This window comes from Acomys minous, assembly GCF_964271855.1.
Source record: "Acomys minous genome assembly, chromosome: 3".
Classification (NCBI taxonomy): domain Eukaryota; kingdom Metazoa; phylum Chordata; class Mammalia; order Rodentia; family Muridae; genus Acomys; species Acomys minous.
The window spans coordinates 8,497,829-8,517,677 of NC_140485.1; the positions used below are offsets into that span (position 1 = coordinate 8,497,829).

The window sequence follows — 19,849 nt, forward strand, 5'->3', positions numbered from 1 at the left end:
ATTCCTGGCACTGAAAGTTTTATTACTGAAAGATTTCCAGTTGGGGCATTGTCTACCTCACTATATAGTCCATGTAAATTCCATTCATCTATGTACATATTTTTTGAAGCATCTATAATAGTAAGTTTCTATTATTTTTACAAATACATTTGTATGTAAGTCTCAGCATCTGCTTTGATCTCCCTCTAGGTGGAGTCCTTCAGAGTACCACTGTGGTAGGCTTCCTTCCTGTCTGTCTCTTTAATCGCTTCTGGTGTCTGTTCTATTTGCCATTCTGAATGAAAATAAAGCACCTTCTCTATGGTCCTCCTTGTTATTGAGCTTCTTTAGGTCTGCTGATTGTAGTATCCTGTGTTATGTGGCTAATACCATACATGTCTTTCTGGATCTGGGTTACCTCAGTCAGGATGATTGTTTCTAGGTCCATTTATTTGCCTGAAAATGTCAAGATTTCCTTTTTTTTAAAAAAATAGTTGATTAGTATTCCATTGTGTAAATGTACTACAGTTTCTTTTTCCATTCTTTGGTTGAGTGACATCTAGGTGATTTCCAGATTCTGGCTATTATGAACAAAGCTGCTATGAACATAATTGAGCAAATGTTCTTGTTGTATGGTGGAACACAGGGACTCTTATGGAAGAGTTGGGGGATAGAAGGATCTGGAGGGGACAAGAGCTCCACAAGGAGACCAATGGAGCCAACAAATCTGGGCCTGGGGGTGGAGGAGGCTGCAGAGACTGATGCACCAACCGAGGACCATGCATGGTGAGGAACTAAATTATATACTCAGATGTAGTAGATAGGCAGCACAGTCTCCTTGTGGGTCCCATAATATGGCGAGTAGGGGCTATCTCAGACATGGACTCTGGTGCCCACTTATTGACCACGTCCTTATGGCGAGGTGGCCTTGCCAGGCCACAGAGGAAGACGATGCAGGCAGTTCACATGAGACTTGACTGGCTGGGGTCAGGTGATAGGGGAGGAGGAGCTCCCCCTTTCTGAGGGGGAAGGAGAGGAGGAGGAGGAGGAGGGAGGGAGGATGGAAGTGGGAGGAGAGGAGGCTACAACTGGAATGTAAAGTGAGCAAATTAAAATAAAAAACTCAAATGATCTAGAAAAAATGTCATCGATGGTGCCAACATTCCACTTTTAAAAATAAAAATTAAAAAAAGGAAATAAACAAACAAACCAAAGGCATTGGCATTAGCTGCCCCTCATCGTACTTGTTTCTTTACCCTGCTTTCATATTCCATGCCCATTTGATCTTCTATTCTAGTTTTAGCTGTATCTCTTTTTAAAAACTGTGTATATTATTTCCCCTTCCTTGAAAGATCCTCTTTCACCTCTAGTCCTTGTTAAGTTCCAAATCTCTACGACTATTTGGGTTGAAGCACACACATCAAAAGCTTAAAAGTCAACATCTACTTATAAGAGATACCATGCCATGGTTGTCTTTTCAGGCCTGTATGATGTCACTCAGGCTAATTGTTTTTAGCTCCATCCATTTTACCTGCAAATTTCATTTTTTTTCTTAACAGCTGCATAATATTCTGTCCATTTTAAACAATCCATACAGCAGTAGATGGATGTCTAGGCTGTTTGCAATGTCTGGCTATTACAAGTAGAGCGGCAATGTGCAGGGATAAACGAGTGTCTCTAATCAGATGTAGACTCCCTTGGATAGAGGCCCAAGAGTAGTGTAGCTGGCTCTTGTACTAAGTTGAATTTTACCTTTTTTCTTCCTCTATACACATTTGGAGTTCTCTCTTTTCTCTTCTTTCTTTCCCCCCTTTCTTTTCTTTCTTTCTGAGCTTTCCGGTATGTCATTAAATTACTAAAAGCAGACTCTCCATTTTTTTGGGTTTTGTATTTTTATGCTTTTGTTTATGTAGGTACTTTGTGCTATGAACTTGCCTCTTAGAACTGACCACATCATTTGCCATAGGTTTGGGTTTGTTGTGCTTTAATTTTCATTTAATTATTCAGTTTTTACTTTTCTTACTGATTTTTCTTTTGACCTAATTTTCACTCAGTAGTGAGTTGTTCAGGTTCCATGGGTTTTTACTGTTGGTTTTATCCACCTTTAATACTTCCATGCTGATTGGATAAGATGCAAGGTGGGTGTTATTTAAATTGTTTAAACATCTGGTGATACTTTCTCAGTATCTTAATATGTGATTAAGTTTTAGAGAAAGTTCCATGGGCTTCTGAAAAAAAAAAGTATATTCTTTAGTGTTTGGTGGAGCCTTCTGTATATGTCTCTTAGGTCCATTTGATTTATAACATAATTTAACTCTAGCTTTTCTCTGTTTAGTTTTTGTCTGGAGAATGAGATTTCTATTAGAAGGAAAAGGATAGGACGCATGTACCATTTTAGCTGCAGTAGTGCTTCTTTTAAGAATTTTTGTGCCCCTGTACTTCATGCATAAATGTTGAGAATGGCAGTATCTCATTGGTGTTCTTCCCCTTTAATGTGTACACAATATCTTTTGGTTTGAAGTCTATTTTGTCAGATAGACTTGCTTTGAATAACTTTTTCCATCCTTTTCCTAAGGTGATGGCTGTCCTCAATGGCAAAGTGTTTGCTTCGTGGATGTAGCAGACAGATTGATACTTTTTCCAAATCCAATCTATTTCTGTGTGGTTTTTATTGGGTTTTGAGATGGTTCATAGTGAGGATTATTCATGAGCAGTGTTTATTGATTCCTGTTATTTTATTTTTTGTGTTATGAGTACCCCCCTACTGTTCTGAAATTATTTCTTCCTGTGTCCCCTTGAGTGTAGTTATCTTTCTCTCCAGACTTAAATTTCCCTCCTAGTACCTTTTGGACTGGCAGAAATAAACTGTTTACATTTGTTTATGTTTTGGGGTGCAGTGTTTTCCTTTCTCCGTCTTGTGATTGAGGGTTTTGTCGGGTGTAGTAGTTTGTGCTGATGTCTGGCGTCTCTAAGATCCCGTAGAGCATTCACCAAGGTCCATCTCCTTGCAGTTTCCATCGAAAAGCCAGGTGTTATTCTAATGGTCCTACCTTAGTGTGTGGCTTCAGCCTTTTCCCTTGCAGGCTTTAATGTCCTTTATTCATTTAGTATGTTTGGTGTTTTTATTATTATTATGTTTTGGGGAGTTTCTTTTCTGGGCCTATTTGATGCTTTATATGCTTCTTGTACACAATAGGCATCTCTCTCTCTCTCTTTCTCTCTCTCTCTCTCTCTCTATCTTTCTCTCTTTCTCTCTTTCTCTCTCTTTTGAATGGGGAGATTTTCTTCTATAACTTCATGTATCTTTGATTTGAGTTTCCTTTTCTTCCTCTATACCTATTATTCACAGGCTTTGGCAAATACCTGGGCAGCCAGAGCTACACAGAAATTTTGTCTCAAAAAAATAAAAAATAAAAACAAAAAAAGATCCCCACCACCAACAAAAACAGAAAAAGAACAATGAATACCTTTTAAAAAGTTGTTTGAATATATAGTATAGATTTTAAAAATGAAATATCTCAATACATCATCATTCTCATAAATAGTGGTTATGCTTCTGATTTTTTTTTTGAGACAAGGTTTCACTATGTATCCTTGGATAGCATTGATTTATAGACCAGGCTTCTAACTAACAGAGATCTACCTACCTCTTTCTCCCATGCTAATAGAGGTATGTGCTACCCCTACCAAATCTCATGTTAAACTTTAAAAAAGAAAACACCATGTTCAAGTGGGTGAGTGGGTGCTTTGCAGTCTCTTTATGCAAATCTCCATGTAACCATATGACTCAGCAAGTGCCACCTACTGTGACTGCTTGTCTGCCATCATCTGAGCACTTATCTTTCAGAAAGAGAGGTTAACATTGATATTATGCAGATAAATTCTTTGATACTTAACTGCCTTAGTTAGATAGAGTCTCTAGTGCTGAGATAAAACAGTATGACCAAAGCAACTTGGGGAGGAAAGGGTTTATTTCACTTTATAACTCTCAAGTCACACTCAGGCACTGAGGGAAGTTGCTGCAGGAATTCAAGGCAGGAACTGAAATTGAAGACATAGAGAAACGATTGTTACTGCTTGCTCTTCATTGATCGACGAACCTGCTTTCTTATACAACCCAGGACCACCTGCTCCAGGGTGGCACTGCCCAAAGTAGGCAGGGCCCTCCCACATTAATCATAAATTTAAAAAATGCTCACTAAAGGCCAGTATTTTGGAAACATTTTCTCAATTAAAATTCCCTCCTTGTAGGACTCTGGCAGAGACTCCTAGTAGCAGGGGCCATGGAGACTAGAGAGGACATCCTCTGACTAGAAGTCTCCTAGTAGAGGGAAAGGAACACCAACCACCTTCAGAAACGTTCAACCAGAATTTACTCTGCATAGAAGATGTGCAGGGATGAATACAGAGCAGATAAGGCTGGGATTGACAGAAGCTCCACCCAGTGCTCAGCCCAAGCAAGCCCCACCCCGTGAGAGAGAAACATCTCTGCTATGCTTGCAGACAGGAGTCAAGTTGTCTGAGAGGTTCCACCCAGAAGCACCTCAAAACAGATGCTGAGACTCACAGCCAAACACTGGGCAATGTGTAGGAACCTTGCAGAAGAGTGAGAAAGGAGAAAAAGACCTGGAGGTGACAGCAGCTTCACAAGAAGACAAACAGAGCCAACTTGGCAGGGCCCAGAGAGTCCTGCTGAGACTGAAGCACCGACCAAAGACCTTACATGGACTGGGCCTAGGCCCCCTATGAAATGTAGCTGATGGGCGGCTCAGGATTCATGTGGGTGTCCTAGAAAGGGGGATGGGAGCCCTCTCTAATATGGATTCTCTTGCCAGCTTTTTAATCACTTCACTCTGGAAGGACTGCCTTCCCAGGCAACAGGGGAAGGGGACACGCTCAGTCCAGATATGGCTTGATGAGCTGGGGTGTGTAGGAAGGGGGGCTCCCCTCTTGTGAGGAATGGGGGTATGGGAGAGGGAGGGAGGGTGGGACTGGGAGATAAGGAGGGATGGGGCTACAACCAGAATGTAAAGTTAATTAATTAATTAATTAAAATATTCTCTCATTGCATATATGCCTAAGTCTACATGAAATTGACAAAAACTTGTCAGAACAAATATATAGTGGTACATCTTTCCACATGAGTAAAGTTTCTTTATTTTTTTAATAGTCTATAGGTTTTCTGTATTTAGAAAACACGTACTTTATAATTCTTAGATTTGAATTGTCAGAAAATGGACTAGAGTAAATGTTTAGAAAAAACAGTTTAGGCAAATATTTTTATAAACCAGGTAACAAAGCCAAGATATGTTAAAGAGACCTTGGAGTCTCACTATAGTGTTCTCTACCAAGGGCCTCTAATCATGGGTTTTAAGATGACATAAAGTAGAATCTAAAGGATTTAAGAAAATTACCTTTTGTTTTTTAAAATCAACCTAAATCCTTTCCAAGCAGTGTAAAGGCTGATAACTGCCTCTCCTGCCCCTGTAAACCATGCTCCAGGAAAGAATACGAAGTTTCAGTGGAGGGTGTAGGACAAGGGAACACAGATCTCTATTTTGAAAAGGGAGATGGGGTGTGGCATTATGTCTACAGCCCTTGCTTTCTGGATAGCATCACATGCTAGTTAAATCTCCCAGGACGATACGCTCACCCAGGATGTTGTTTCAAGTGGGATCATGGAAGGGATGACAGTGCAGAGACTCCTTGGCAAACCTCATCTCATCCTGTGCATTTACCTTAGCTTTGACTTCATGTTACAGCTCTTAGTGAACAAGCTCTCATCTTTGCAGTTTTCTGAGAAAGAAAAAAAAGTCAAAGGCTCCAGGCTCTTTAAGAATGACCGAAGATCTTTTCTACCCACCTTTCAGGATAAATTAGACTGTAGCATAAACGGCTGCTTACATTTTCTCACTGTATATTCAAAGACAACTGTTCTCAAATTTACACCTAAAATAAAATGGGTATTTGAGAGAAAGCAAATGAAGATGCTTCAAAAATGATTGCTAAAACTTATGGACTATCCCTGCTGCAGATATTTAACTTTGAATCAAGTAGTCTATATCAATTATAGCTTATTGGAGGTGACAAATATGCCTGGTAACTGAGATTATCATAAGGTTAGGGCAAAGGCTCAGATCAAATGACCCAAGTGAGAGCCAAATGTGAATCCTTTACCTCCTTAGGAAATACCCACGAATCTGTCAGTCTTCAGGGGTAGCATCTTTCAGTCCCTTGCATGGTTCTATTTCTTGCTCCTGTCTCAACTACTGCACTGTCCTGCTGTCTCTTTTGTAAATCGTGTATTTTGAGACTGTCAAGGGCAGGTAGATCAACAGTGAAAACCTGGGAACTCAGAAACGGTATTCAACAATGGAGTGGGGAAAAAATGTAACTTGAAACTATGGCAGAGGAGCTGACTGTCTGCCCAAGAGCTTGTAAATGTTTCTCTAAAGCAGGATGGGAGGGGCCTGAGCCCTCCTGCCACTCAGTGATCAAGTCTAGTTTTCAGACACACAGGAAGGAAGCTCAGCCTCTCACTTCCTGGTCCCCACTTCCACCAAAAGCTTCACAAGTCTCTTTTGACTTGCTCCGATAATTAATCCCTAAGGGTGTGAAAGCAGATTCAGCTCACCTTCTCTTAGAAATTAAGCATGAACAAAGACACTTTGGATCAGACAAAGAAAATAATGACAACTTCCTTGAGGCCAACCTCTCCCTCGGGGAAGAAATAACCAAGGCTATTAAGAAGGGTGTAAGTCTTGTGAATAAATAACTTGTGGTGTCTTGACTAGTCAGACACAGATAGCCAGTGCTTATTATTCCAGCTGCTGGAAAATCGCAAGCTGTCTCAAGGCAAAATATAAGCAATGCAATGCAAAGAATAACACCTTGGTCTTTTATTTGTTATTTCCTTGGAGTGAACCAAACAGTATCTTGATAACATGGAGAATTTTTAGGCACTTAAAGCATATTGTCACCACTCTTTTTATGTCCAATTACGTAAGCATCAAACAAAAACAGTACTGTGTGTGTTTCTTTGACTACTCAAGAATGTGATCTCCTTTACTTTCTTCAGGAAGAGAACCCATTGACAACACTTGAGCATCTGCCTAGCATATAGCTCTGGGCTTGACTCCACCACCACAAAACAATTTAAACTAACAATAAAACCTTAGTATTACTACCACCAATGCCAAAAGCAAACACACATACACACATCTGAGCAAGGAGCCAAGTGGCAATGTCATCTCTTAGATAAGAGAAAACCCTTGAATGCAGTCGCCAGGAAAGTTCTTCAAAGATTGCAGGTCAGCTAAGTGTATTTTGTGAGGTTCACTGTTTTTAAACTCAGCCTCCTGTCTGCTTGAACAGAGAAGTGACCACTGGAGTTCCAGAATATTCTCTATGACCACGAGCCAATACTGAAGATTGAAATCAGTAAATAACTATCAAATATAATCAAAAGAAGCCTAGATTTCTAACATCATTGGGTTTCTCACGTCAGGTATGGTCTGGCTATTGCTTGCATGTTAATTAGTTGTATGATGATGGTGACAGTGATGATGATGATGATGATGATGATGATGATGATGATGATGATAGTTATGATGACAGTGGCAATGATAGGCAGCAACTTGATGTTATAGTTAAACATTATCACTCAGGAGGTGGAGACAAGAAGATCATGAATTGAGTTTGATGCCAGACTGGGCCACAAAGAAAGACTTTCAACAAGATGATAATATATAATCATGAAATAAACACAAAAAACCCCACCTACATAAGAAATTTAAACAATTCCTACATTGATTAAAATTGGAGCAATTTGGGGAAGCTTTCACTACAGTCCAGTGATAGAGTATACTTGTATCAATTGTACAAAGTAGGGGACCAGGGAGCTGCATGTGAGAGACAGTCTGAAGAGGGCAGCCTGAATAGCATCCACCATCCTCTGCCTTGGCTACAAGGCTTAGGAGGACCTTGGAATATGGCTCACTGGAATTCATCTCAGCAGAAAGAGGCATTTTTTCTGGTTCTTAATCCATCTCCGTGCTCTTTTAAACAGAGGTGGACAAACGTAGAGATTGGTAGGGTAATTGCTTCAAACAGAGTGATGATCCCAGGCTAAGCTCTTACCTTTGGAACAACAGCCAGCACCAGTTCAGTTTTGTTATTATTTCTTTGGTTGGTTTGTTGGTTGATTGGTTGGTTTTGATATTTCCAGACAGACTTTCTCTGTGTAATAGGTCTGGCTGTCATGGATTTGCTTAATAGACCAGGCTGGCCTTGAACTCACAGAGATCCACTTGCCTCTGCGTCCCGAATGTGGGATTACAGACATGCACCACCATGCCTGGCTCAGTTCAGAATTTTAAAACAACGATCCCATGGTGCCTATGTATGATTTATGTATGTATGTGGTTATATGTTGGTTGTGAGAGTGTGAAAAACAACAGGGGGAGAATAAAATAAGATCTGCTTTATTTTAGCATGGTGCCAGGTAGAACTGAGCGGGTATAACTGAGAAGACAACTAAAATATATGTAGTCTTTTTCTCCCAAGTTCAAAATGCTTTTTACAAAAATTTGTGTAGTTGAATTTTCTTTCTTCTCAGAAAAAGTGTGTCACAGAACAGCCCTGCCTCCAGGCCCCATGTTCTCATTTGTAATGATATACCATATGTAAAGTTATATTACCAGTACATGCAATTTCCCAACTGTTTGATGCCTGATGTCACGAAATTATAACTAAGAAAGGCTTTTACATCTACTGCTCCAAGGCACAGGGAGTATTATTTCAGCAACAATGAAAGTGTATAATAAAGGACTTTAATTTTAATGACATCTTGAGTGCAAGCTGTTAGAAAGTTCGAGTGTGTGTTTTCCTATCCAGGTAACCCAATCCAGAGTCCCCTCCGAACAGCACCCTTTTCTAACTTACTTTGGATTTTAATTATTCAATTTAATTCAACAAGCATTTAGCAAATGCCCACTCTGCATGAAGCACTGGCGTGGATTCCATAGCAATTGAACACCAACACTTGTGCTCTGGGAGGTCACAATCTAGTGAGAAAGAGAGATCCCTGTTTAAACAGCTTTTATAAAAGGCATATTATGAGAAGCACTGAAAAGAGGCTAAATTTAAGTGTCATAAACAGCAAAGGGGAACGTGTGAAGCATCTTGGAGAAGGGGGTTTGGAGAGGTACTGTAACATGAATATAGAAGTGGGAAAACACCTCTGTAAAGGCACCTAAGGTCTAATCTAATAAAACCTAACAGGCAACAATTCTAGAACAGTCTATGAGGCAAGAAAGTAGGCAGATGTGACTTTAAGGAGAACAGATGTAAATGGAGGGAGAAACTTAGGCAAATACTACAGACTGATTGGACAGATGAGAAAAGAAGAAAATATTCAATCAAGTCAATAAGATTGGTTATATGTTTTCTCTTACTCAGTGTAGCTGACTTTTTTTTAGGATTTTGCCCACATCCATTTGCCTTTTTCACTTCAGTGCCCAAATGCTGGAGTTACAGTATCTTTTCTTTCTTTTTACTTCCTTCCTTTCTTATCTATTTATTTCAACCTAAATGCTTCTCTTACTTTTAAAACCTGTTTTGCTCAAGCACAGGGAAAAGCAGAGTACCAAGAAAGTATTTCCAAAGAGATAAGTGCTTCAGATGACTAATACGAGTTAGTGTATACATGGCATCCTTCCCTTGTCATTAGAGGCTGTGTTACCTCTCTGTCACTGTGACGAAATAACCTAGAGATCAAGTGAGGAAATGTTTATGTTAATTCACCATTTCCCAAGTTTCCCACTGAGCTCTCTTGGCTCTGTTGCTTCTTGGCTATGGTTGAAGGTATATGGTAGAGGAAAAACCACTTACTCATGATGACTCTAATTGTTCATATTGACTGATATTGTTTGGCAGCTTGGCAAGATCCTGAGTCACACAGGAAACAAGCCTTTGGGCACGCCTGTGACGGAGTCTCCAGATTAACTGAGTGGATTAGTGTCACTTTTCTATTGCTGTGATAAAACACTGTGAACAAGGCAACTTGTAGAAGGAGGATTGATGTGGGCTTATCATTCCAGAGGGTGAGAATCCATTAAAGGGTGGAAATGATAGGCAAGGTGGCTAAAGTAGCAAGCTGAATCTCACATCCTTAACTGCAAATCAAAGCAGAAAAAGCAAACCCCAAACAGCCTAAGTCTGTGCGCTTGCAAACCCCACCTTCAGTAACATACACTGTCCAGCAAGGCTATAATTCCTAAGCCCCCACAAAAAAATGTCACTAACTGGGGGCCAAGGATGAAAATGTCAGATTATATGGGATACCTTATACAAACCACCATACTGAACCTCTGGACATGTTTATGAGCAGCTATATGGATTAGGTTAACTGAAGAGAGAAGACCTACCTTGACTGTGAGTAGCACCATTTCATGGGCTAGGATCCTAGACTCAATGAAGAGAAAGTGGGTTGAGTATTAAGAGTTAATTAAACACATGCTTGTTGACTGTGGTTACAATGTAACCATCTGCTCAAGGCCCTGCCACCATGCTTTCCCCACCATGGCTCACTATTTCCTGGAACTATGAAATCAAGTGAACCCTTTCTTCCTTAAAGAATACCTTCCATTTGTTGGGGTATTTTATCATAGTAACAGAAAAAGAAAGTCATACAGTGAGCAAGACAAAGGAAGAGATGGAATGGCCAAAGGCTAGCAAAATACGTTCTTCAAGAGTGTCCCCAGCAAATTCCTTCCTTCAACTAGGTGCCAACTCCTTCAGTTTAAACGATTTTTAATAATCAATTTGGGTATGAATTAATCAACGGACTAATCTACCAATGAAATTCAATCTACCTTTATGATCTATTCTCTTCCGAACACTGTTGACTTCATCAACATTTGGGGCATATTTCAGTTTCAAACTGTAAGCAGGCGGGTTGAGGGGTGGTATATGTTTCATGAGGAGCACTAAAGTTTCCAGCTAAATTAAGCTCTGGTCCCCAGAGTTTGTACATTTCCAGTAAACTACTTGAAATTTAACTTAATTTCCTTCGCTACCTCATGCCCCTTTCCTCCTGTCTGGGAACAGCTCCCTTATAAATGATCTAACCTCATATCCGTAAAAGTCTCCGAGTCTATTATTAGAGAATCACAACCGAAGACAGCTAGAAGAGGTGATGCCAGGGTGTTAAAATACATGTATAGAAGTACATGATGAGGGGAGAAATCATCAAGTTGGTGTTATCACCAGGAATCTCCAACACTTTCTTTGAAAATCATGATCAGTGTGAAGAGAGAGAAAACAAAACCATTAAAGGAGTAGATTATGGAGAGTGAAAAATGATACAATATTACACATATCAGAATAAGAAATGCCTTAGGCAGCTTATGGTGAAAGCATCATTTATTGAGATGAGTGTACAGTTCTTGAAATGAAAGCCACATAGCATTCCAAAGCAAAGGTTACTGTTGAACAGGGCTCTATAGCAGCAAACACAGCGGTAGTTCTAGGATATGCATAAAAATCAAGAGGTTCAGGAAGAAATAGCAACTAATATGATCCCTTTATTAGTTATTCACTGTTAGAAACACATACAAACACAAACACTCAACATAGTTTTGTTGAATTATGCAACATTCCTATAGCTGTACTGGGTGGAGAACATGAACACTGGCAAACTTCCTCTGATGACTTCCTATCCTACCCTAACTCACCAGGCTACCTGGGTTAGGGAACAGATGAGGGTTCAGAACTGCACATCTCCATTTGTCCTGCAGGTTGACAGCCTCCTCATACTATGCATTACTGTGCCCTGACTTTTAAACTAGGCCATACTTTCCCCTAAGCAGAATTCCTAATGGCTTGTACAAAGTGTTGCGGAAGGCTCGTTGTCTAGGGATTGCGATGAAGCTCAGGAAATTTCTGAGGAAATGCTTGTGAGAAATGCATGTGTGGTGGGAGTGAACGAAGAAGAGCTGAGCAGAGAAAGTAGGCAGCTTGAGAGCCAGTTGCCTCACAGCTTCTAGTGACAACACGGACAGCTCTGAAAGAGACACCACTCAAAGTCATCCAAAACTGTTGTGAAGGAGGTGCTCTTGTGATATGTTTGCAATTAATCAGTCAGACGTATGCCTGGGATGGAGGCATCCTCTACAATAATCGATATTACTTAGATCATTGTAAGCATCTGAGGGAGATTTCACCATTCAGGACAAGGTACAATGATGCTAACAGGAAGTCTTCATATTGTTGCTTAATTACTCATTTCTGTCTGGTGTTTTGTTGTGGGTATTGTTGTATTTACTTTTGCTAGACACATTACCACCATTTTGTGACACTGGGATTTATGTGTAGTGATCACTGCAGTGTTTAAAGAATGAGCACTTCAAAGTTACACAACTTTTCTGTTGTCCCAAAACACTATAACCAAAGTTTACTTTTACTATTAACAGCCACTTTATACTGTTTCTGTTATCCACAAGTTTATAAGTGGATGGTGTCTTCATTTCAGCACCCCAGAGGAAAGGGACTAAAGGGAGAACCAAGATGATTCAAACATGAGAGGTAACAGCATTGGGAGAAGAAAACTAAAAACAAGTGCTGAGGAGTACCCTGCGCAAAGTTTTACAAGTTCAAATGACACACTTAGGTTTTCTGACTGAATATGCAAAGTGTCTGTAGAATACTTTAGAATCACTTCCATTAAACATTACTTTTATTTTTTTTCTTTGAAAAAATATTTTATTAAATATTCTTTTATATTTTACATATACATTTTTTCCTTTATTAATTTATTCTTGTTACATCTCAATGGTTATCCCATCCCTTGTATCCTCCCATTCTTCCCTCCCTCCCGTTTTCCCCTTATTCCCCTCCCCTATGACTGTTCCTGAGGGGGATTACCTCCTCCTGTATATGCTCATAGGGTATCAAGTCTCTTCTCGGTAACCTGTTGTCCTTCCTCTGAGTGCCACCAGGTCTCCCCCTTCAGGGGACATGGTCAAAGGTGAGGCACCAGAGTATGTGAGAAAGTAATATCCCATTCTCCACTCTACTATGGAGAATGTTCTGTCCATTGGCTAGATCTGGGTAGGGGTTTAAGGTTTACCGCCTGTATTGTCCTTGGCTGGTGTGTGCAAAGTGTCTGTAGAATACTTTAGAATCACTTCCATTAAACATTACTTTTAAAAACATTTTTAGTATTTGAATTTATACAATTACATTATCTTAGAAATGAATTTATATATTCTAGATTCTGAAGCTAGCCAATCCCCAGCAGCGTCCGAATAGATTCTGATGGCATAATTTACTCTCTTGCTGCTGTGGGTGCTCATATGTCTCTTCACTGCTATTAATTCACTGGTAATTAGACTGCAGATCATGGTAATTTTAACTTCCTCTTATTGTTTTCCTGTGGACAAAAAGGATCATGTGAACATGGAAGAAAGAAAAAAGGCCACATATGTCAATGTGGAAATAATGCTCTTCTCTGAAGATCTCTTTATTGTTCAGAATTTTTGATAACAAACTCTAATTTGGCTAGATTTTCAAGTGTAATATTAGAACCGCAACTCAGCCTCTTCTGAGCCTCAGTTTTCCTCTGTGAAAGCAAACAATTATACACGCCATACAGGGTTAACGGGAAGGTGAATGGGGTCCACTGGCTGCTTAGGAGGGCCTGGCCCCACAGCACACACAGACTGTGGGGTGCTGGTAGCATCGCTGGATTGCAGGAACTTAGGTACAAGCAATGAAGTAAATGCAGAATACTATAATCAAATAGTCACTGTGGTTATTGAGGCTGTGTAGATTTAAAGCAGGAGATTGGAGGTGATAAAGTAGTGCGTTTCTATCAAATAAAGAGAATGTTGTGATGATTGGTAAGTTTTTTAAACTATTATTTATTGATCTACTAAATATTTTGTCTGTTAAGGCGAATTTGAGAAAGTCAGAATTTACGTTCATCAAATCCTTATCAATAACAATCTAGAATAGCAAAGTTGAGTTATAGGGTACACGTCAACCTAAATTTCCCAATTAAATTCCATTTTGAGTAGCAGAGAGCAGTGGGGCTGTTACTAGGTCACTACAAACCTGTGCTGCCAGCTTGGTTTGAACACCAGGCTGGTGAAAGGGTCTGCATAGCCAGGGAAGTCCAGAGACACATTCATGGCTTAAGTATAGCAATCAGGATAAACACAAATATATTCATGATGTGTGAGTATATGACTACACAGAGGCCAGTACAATCATTGTGTGGGTGTTTCAAAAGGTAAAGGGTACAACGTGTTTAACAAGGAAAACTGAAACCAATATTGAGAATGGCAGATTAGACAGCCATGATTCTGACTTATAAAAAGAAGCAAATTGTCATGGACATACTGTCAGCAGCAGATTGCCATATTTCACACTCTGAGCTTGGAATGAAGACATCTAATGATGGCTTTCAGTAGAATACATCTGACGACTCTTTTCTCCCACTCATAATCTTGTCTGAACTGAAGCTGACTTTTATGCATTGTGGTTGACAGTGGAACCGAGCTTAACGTTATTAAGCTAACTTTAGTTTTCCTGTTATTATCTCACAGATAAACATGAAGTTATAATTAAAAAAAAAAAAAAGAACAATAGTACTCTGAATTGCTATGTTTTGTCCTGGCTCTTTTTAAAAAATAATTTACTCACATTATATTCTGAGTGTTATCCCCTCCCTCTTATCTTCCTGACCCCACCCTCCCTCCCTCTTTTGTTTTATTCCCCTCCCTTAGACCTTAGACAGGTGGGTCCTCCTCCCCTACCATCTGACCACAGCCTATCAGGTCTCATTTGGATGGCCTGCATGCCCTTCCTCTGTGTTTCTACAGGGCCTCGCAACCAAGAGCAGTGATCAAATTGCAGGGACAAGAATTCAAATTCATGTCAGAGGCAGTCTCCTTTCCTCACCTTGCCCCCCCCCCCCGCCCGTCGCCCCATTCTCTATGGACACTTGATTTTGACAACAAAGCCAAAACCATACAATGAAAAAATGATAGTATCTTCAACAAATAGTGCTAATCTAACTGGAGGTCTACATGTAGAAAAATGCAAATAGATCCATATTTATCACCTTGCACAAAACTAAAGTCCAAGTAGATTAAATACCTCAACATAAAACCAGACACACTAAAAATGTTAGAAGAAAATGTAGAGAAGAGCTTTGAATTTATTGGCACAGGAGACAATTTCTTGAACAGAACATCAACAGCTGGTTGATGGTTTAAGGTCAAAAATTAATAAATGGGACCTCATGAAATTGAAAATCTTTGTAAGGCAGAGGATATTGTCAACAGAATAAAACAACAGCCTACAGACTAGGAAAAGACATTCACCAACCCTTTATCCGACAGAGGGCTAATATCAAAAATATATAAAGAACTCAAGAAATACCACCAAACCAAATAACCCACTGAAAAACTGGGGTCCAGAGCTAAGTAGAGAATCTTTAACAGAGGAATATTGAATGGCTGAGACACACTTAAAGAAATACTCAATGCCCTTAGGGAAATGCAAATCAAAACAACTCTGAGATTCCATCTTACACCTATCCAAATGCTTAAGATCAAAACTCAAGTGACAGCACATGGTGGTGAGGATGTAGAGAAAGGGGAACACTCCTCCATTGCTGCTGTGAGTGCAAACTTGTACACCCACTTTGGACATCCATCTGGCACTTTTTCAGAAAATTGGGAATGGTGCTACCTCAAGACCCAGCTATACCACTCCTGGGCATATATCTGAAAGATGTTCCACCATACAAGGACGTTTGCTCAACTATATTTATAGCAGCTTTATTTGTAAAAGCCAGAAATGAGAAACAACCTAGATGTCCCTCAACTGGAGAATGGATAAAGAAACTGTAGTACATTTACACAATGGAATACTATTCAGCTATCAAAACAAGGAAATCTTAAAATTTGCAGGCAAATGGATGGAACTAGAAATGAATATCCTGAGTAAAGTAACCTAGACCCAGAAAGCCACACATGATATGTACTCACTTATAAGTGGATATTAGCCCCATATAAATGTCCTCTGAGAGACTCCGCCCAGTGGAGGATTGGGACAGATGCTGGGACTCTTGGTGAAGCACTAGGCGTTGTATGGAGGCTTTGGGGGATTGAAGGGGCTGTCAGGAGCTCCACAAGGAGGCTATCAAGGCTGGCATATGTGGACTCAAAGGAGCCTGCACAAACTAATGCACCAGCCAAGGACATTGTAAGCAGAGAATCTAGACTCCCTGCTGAAATGTACCCTATGGACCTCTCACTCTCCACGTGGAGGAGGCAGGAGGAAGAACAGGGATGGGAGTGGGGGATATCTGCCTTGTCATGGCTCTTATTGACTATGCTTGGCATGCTTAGATCTGGCTCCTTTAATTTGCTATCTGTTGTTTGTACATGTCATGGTGCACAGGTAAAGATCAGAGCACAGCATTTTGGAGTCAGTTACCTGCTTCCACCTCTCTGTAGGTCCCAGAGTCCACACTCACATTGGCAGACTCGGGGTCTGCCCCACCAGCCTAGGGTTGACTTTTTGACCGTCAATCAATAGATGAAGAATTTGGATAATGTGATCATTTAAGTACAGTCCCCACACCATCATTCAAGTATAACAGTTCATATTAAAAGGACCTAAACATCTAAAAATTGCTTTTATTGACTTTAGGCCCATGTAATAAGGCAAAGTTAGAAATGTGTACCTCAAGTCACTTTGAGCTCATGTCTCTAAGATCTCCACTCATGTGACTCCAAGAGGGCAGAGAAAGAACTGGCTCTGCTAACCTCACCCTAAAGTGACATAAACTCCACACTTTCCCCCCTACCTAAGGACCTCCTATACTCACATTTGATCTGGGCTTATCTGTTTTCTTGGTGAAGAATTCCTAACAACTTGAGAATCCACTTTACAGATAAGGCCACTACCAGGGCAGGGGGGTATAAAAGGTAAACATGAAGAAATAAGTGATGGATAGAGACAGGGAAGTGTGCAACAGAGTCAGCGATTGAGCTAACTTTGGCTCGTCTTTCGCAGCAGAGGTGAAGAAGCCATGTGCTAGTCAGTACCACTACCTCATGGACCGGATTCAGAAAACTCCAGGGCGCATTTCTACCGTCATCGTGGCTTGTCTGCTGATTACTGCCACAGCGCAGTGCCTCGCGTCTATGCCTCATTGGTAATGGGAGGCAGAAAGCCTCAGATAAGCCTTCGCTTGGAAATGGCTGTCATTGCAGACTTCAGCATATCTAGGGCCAGTTTGAGGGTACAATAAATGGGGCAAAGACAGCTGGCAGGGATTAGGGATGGAATGGGGCATAGGTCAGACCTCAGCTTAGTTGATACTCCATCCATTATAAATCAGAACTGTACTCAGTCCCACAACTTTGTGATTTTAGCTCAACTTTCTTCAATATACAGGGGTTTGTGAATGGTTTGAGTTAATGCAAGATCTCACATTTATAACCCATTTTCTTCTTTTTGGAGGGGAAATTGGTGGCCACCTTGATAAGTTGAAACTGCTGTAGGTGTAGAATATATCAGTGTGAAAACTGACTCACTCCTTACATTAGCCTTCAGACACATCTACGATTTCAAACAAGGTTTTCTTTGCCTTTTATGTTTAAAAAGCGTATTACTGAATTTCACGCCTGGGTCCACTAGTTACCTAATAAGTTATTTTTTTTTCTTTTTTGTTCTCTGGTGCCACTGAAGCCCATATTTGTGTTATCTAGTATTCATCTTCTTACTTGTGTGGTCGGGCTACTTTCAAACTCGTGTCAGTTTCTAAGAAAGCGTTAAAAATTACATAAATACACAGCTGTTGAGACTGCCACCATAATGTATCAAGTCATGAAACACAAGCAGCCTTACAGCTCCCCAGCCTCTCACCCACATCACAGGCATCCCCTGGGGTCTCTTGCCACCGAGGACTTAGCTCATACAGTAGCAGCACTCTGCTTGGCTGGACATTCTAAAACTATCACAGTGAAAAAAGAAACATTCTTGATAAGTAGCCAATTATTTAAAATATCTCAGGACACTGCCAGGTGGAATATAAATTAATACTCACGCTTTGAGTAAGATGTTAAACATATGTAGACCATAACATACCTAATCATCTGAGAACTAGGTAGATGTTCAGCAAAATTTACCCACTCGTATGCCAAAAGGCATGCAGAAGAGTGTTTACAGAATCTCTATAAGCTGGAAACTGCTAGTGTCTCCTAACAGGAAAATGAACTGGTATAATCACATAGCAGATTATGAATAGCACTAAAAATGAAACTACTGCCATAGGCAAAACACAGAGCCTCAAAAACGTAAGGTTGACTCAAAGCACTGAGATATAAATAGCTACCACTATATGGATCTATTTATACAAATTTCAGAAGCAGGCAGAACTAATCTACGAGCCATGGACACTCTTCCTTGTGGAAGAATGTGCTGCATCTCAGCTGGCTGCTGGTTACGTGAGAGAGAGAGAGAGAGGGGGGTGCTTAGTTTTCAAAACTTCAAGTCCCACACAAGGAACATGGACATCCTAGTATGTATATTACAGCCAGTGAGTATTTCAAGTAGGAGGATTATACAATGTATGTATACTTGCATCCAAAAATCTTGTTATAAAACAAGACAAAAATCTTCATATATTAAGGTGAGATCTATCAGGTTCAGCATATGAACATGATCACAAATTCAAGTGGAAATTCCAGGGACTTTTTATCATATAGTAGTTGAGGTCACCTGGGTCAATGTCTTTTCTGTATGTGGCATTATTATTATTATTATTATTATTATTATTATTATTATTATTACAGTTCAGTCACAGTACTGAGGTCCATTTTTGTTTCCTTTATCCTCACCCAAAACCCTCATCAGTGCAAAACTTTCAGTTTTGCAGCTCCAGAAATTGATGGTCAAATATATTGAACTATTCACATTAGGTTGTTAGAATCATCAAGAAGTTGACCATCGTTTACACGGGCCACCTGTGACCCCTTCGCTGCAAACTATGGGAGCAGTGACTGTACACTTTGACGACAGGAAACTCCTGTCTCTTGGTGTTAGAGACCTCAGCGGTTCATTATTCTGAGGCTGTTTTCCTGGGTGGTTCAGGCTCCTTCAGCCTGAGTCCTTTATTCAACTGGAGAGATGCTGTGGAGAAACCGTGGCAATATGCAGCTTTGCTCTCTCCCACACATATGTGGTTAAGTTCTATGAGCCCAGCATCAAGGCTGCCAGTCTGGCTGGACTCCAGGGACTCATTGTGACTATGATTTCCCTATTAGAATTATCCACGTGATCACAGAGGTAATCCTATCTCTTGCTTGCTATTAGAATTCCTAAGGTTGAAATAAAGACAGGCGTTTTCAAAATTCCAGAACAAGCTTTAGATTTGTTTTTGTTTATTTGCTTGTTTGTTTCTATTTTTAAAAATAGTGCTAAGGTTCAAAATCAGGGCCACACACATACTAGGCATACATGGCAGCATTGACCTATTTGCCCAGATTCCAGGACTTTTTTTATTTATGGAAACATATAATCATTTGTAATCAGCACCAGCAGCTTAGTGGAGGTTTATGGAATAAGGAGCAATAAGGTCACTGTATATTTATACAAATAGTCTTTAGAGACAGACCTTTGCCCAAATCCCAATTTAGCTCATATTTTAGCCTAATAAAGGTGAAAAAAAAAACTTTCATGAGAAAAGTGAGTAATACTGAAAGCATTTGATTGTTCATTATCATGCATTGTACTTTTGCATCAGTGACAAGCGCACACACACACACACACGTGACTTGGTACATTAATT

At 40.1% G+C, this 19,849-nt stretch overlaps 1 protein-coding gene across 6 annotated transcripts in view; it reads right to left on the minus strand.

Annotated features, from left to right (window-relative positions):
* MACROD2 (mono-ADP ribosylhydrolase 2) overlaps positions 1-19,849 on the minus strand; it is a 1,913,815-nt gene that overhangs the window by 1,189,573 nt on the left and 704,393 nt on the right. The window contains exon 6 of one of the 6 annotated variants that reach the window (XM_084774711.1): positions 13,358-13,411. The exons of the other annotated variants lie outside the window; for them this stretch is intronic. Within the exon in view, the coding sequence (XP_084630837.1) occupies positions 13,410-13,411 (2 nt within the window). The 3' untranslated portion in view covers positions 13,358-13,409. Of the gene's footprint in view, positions 1-13,357; positions 13,412-19,849 lie in introns of those variants that run through there. 6 annotated transcript variants of the gene reach the window in all.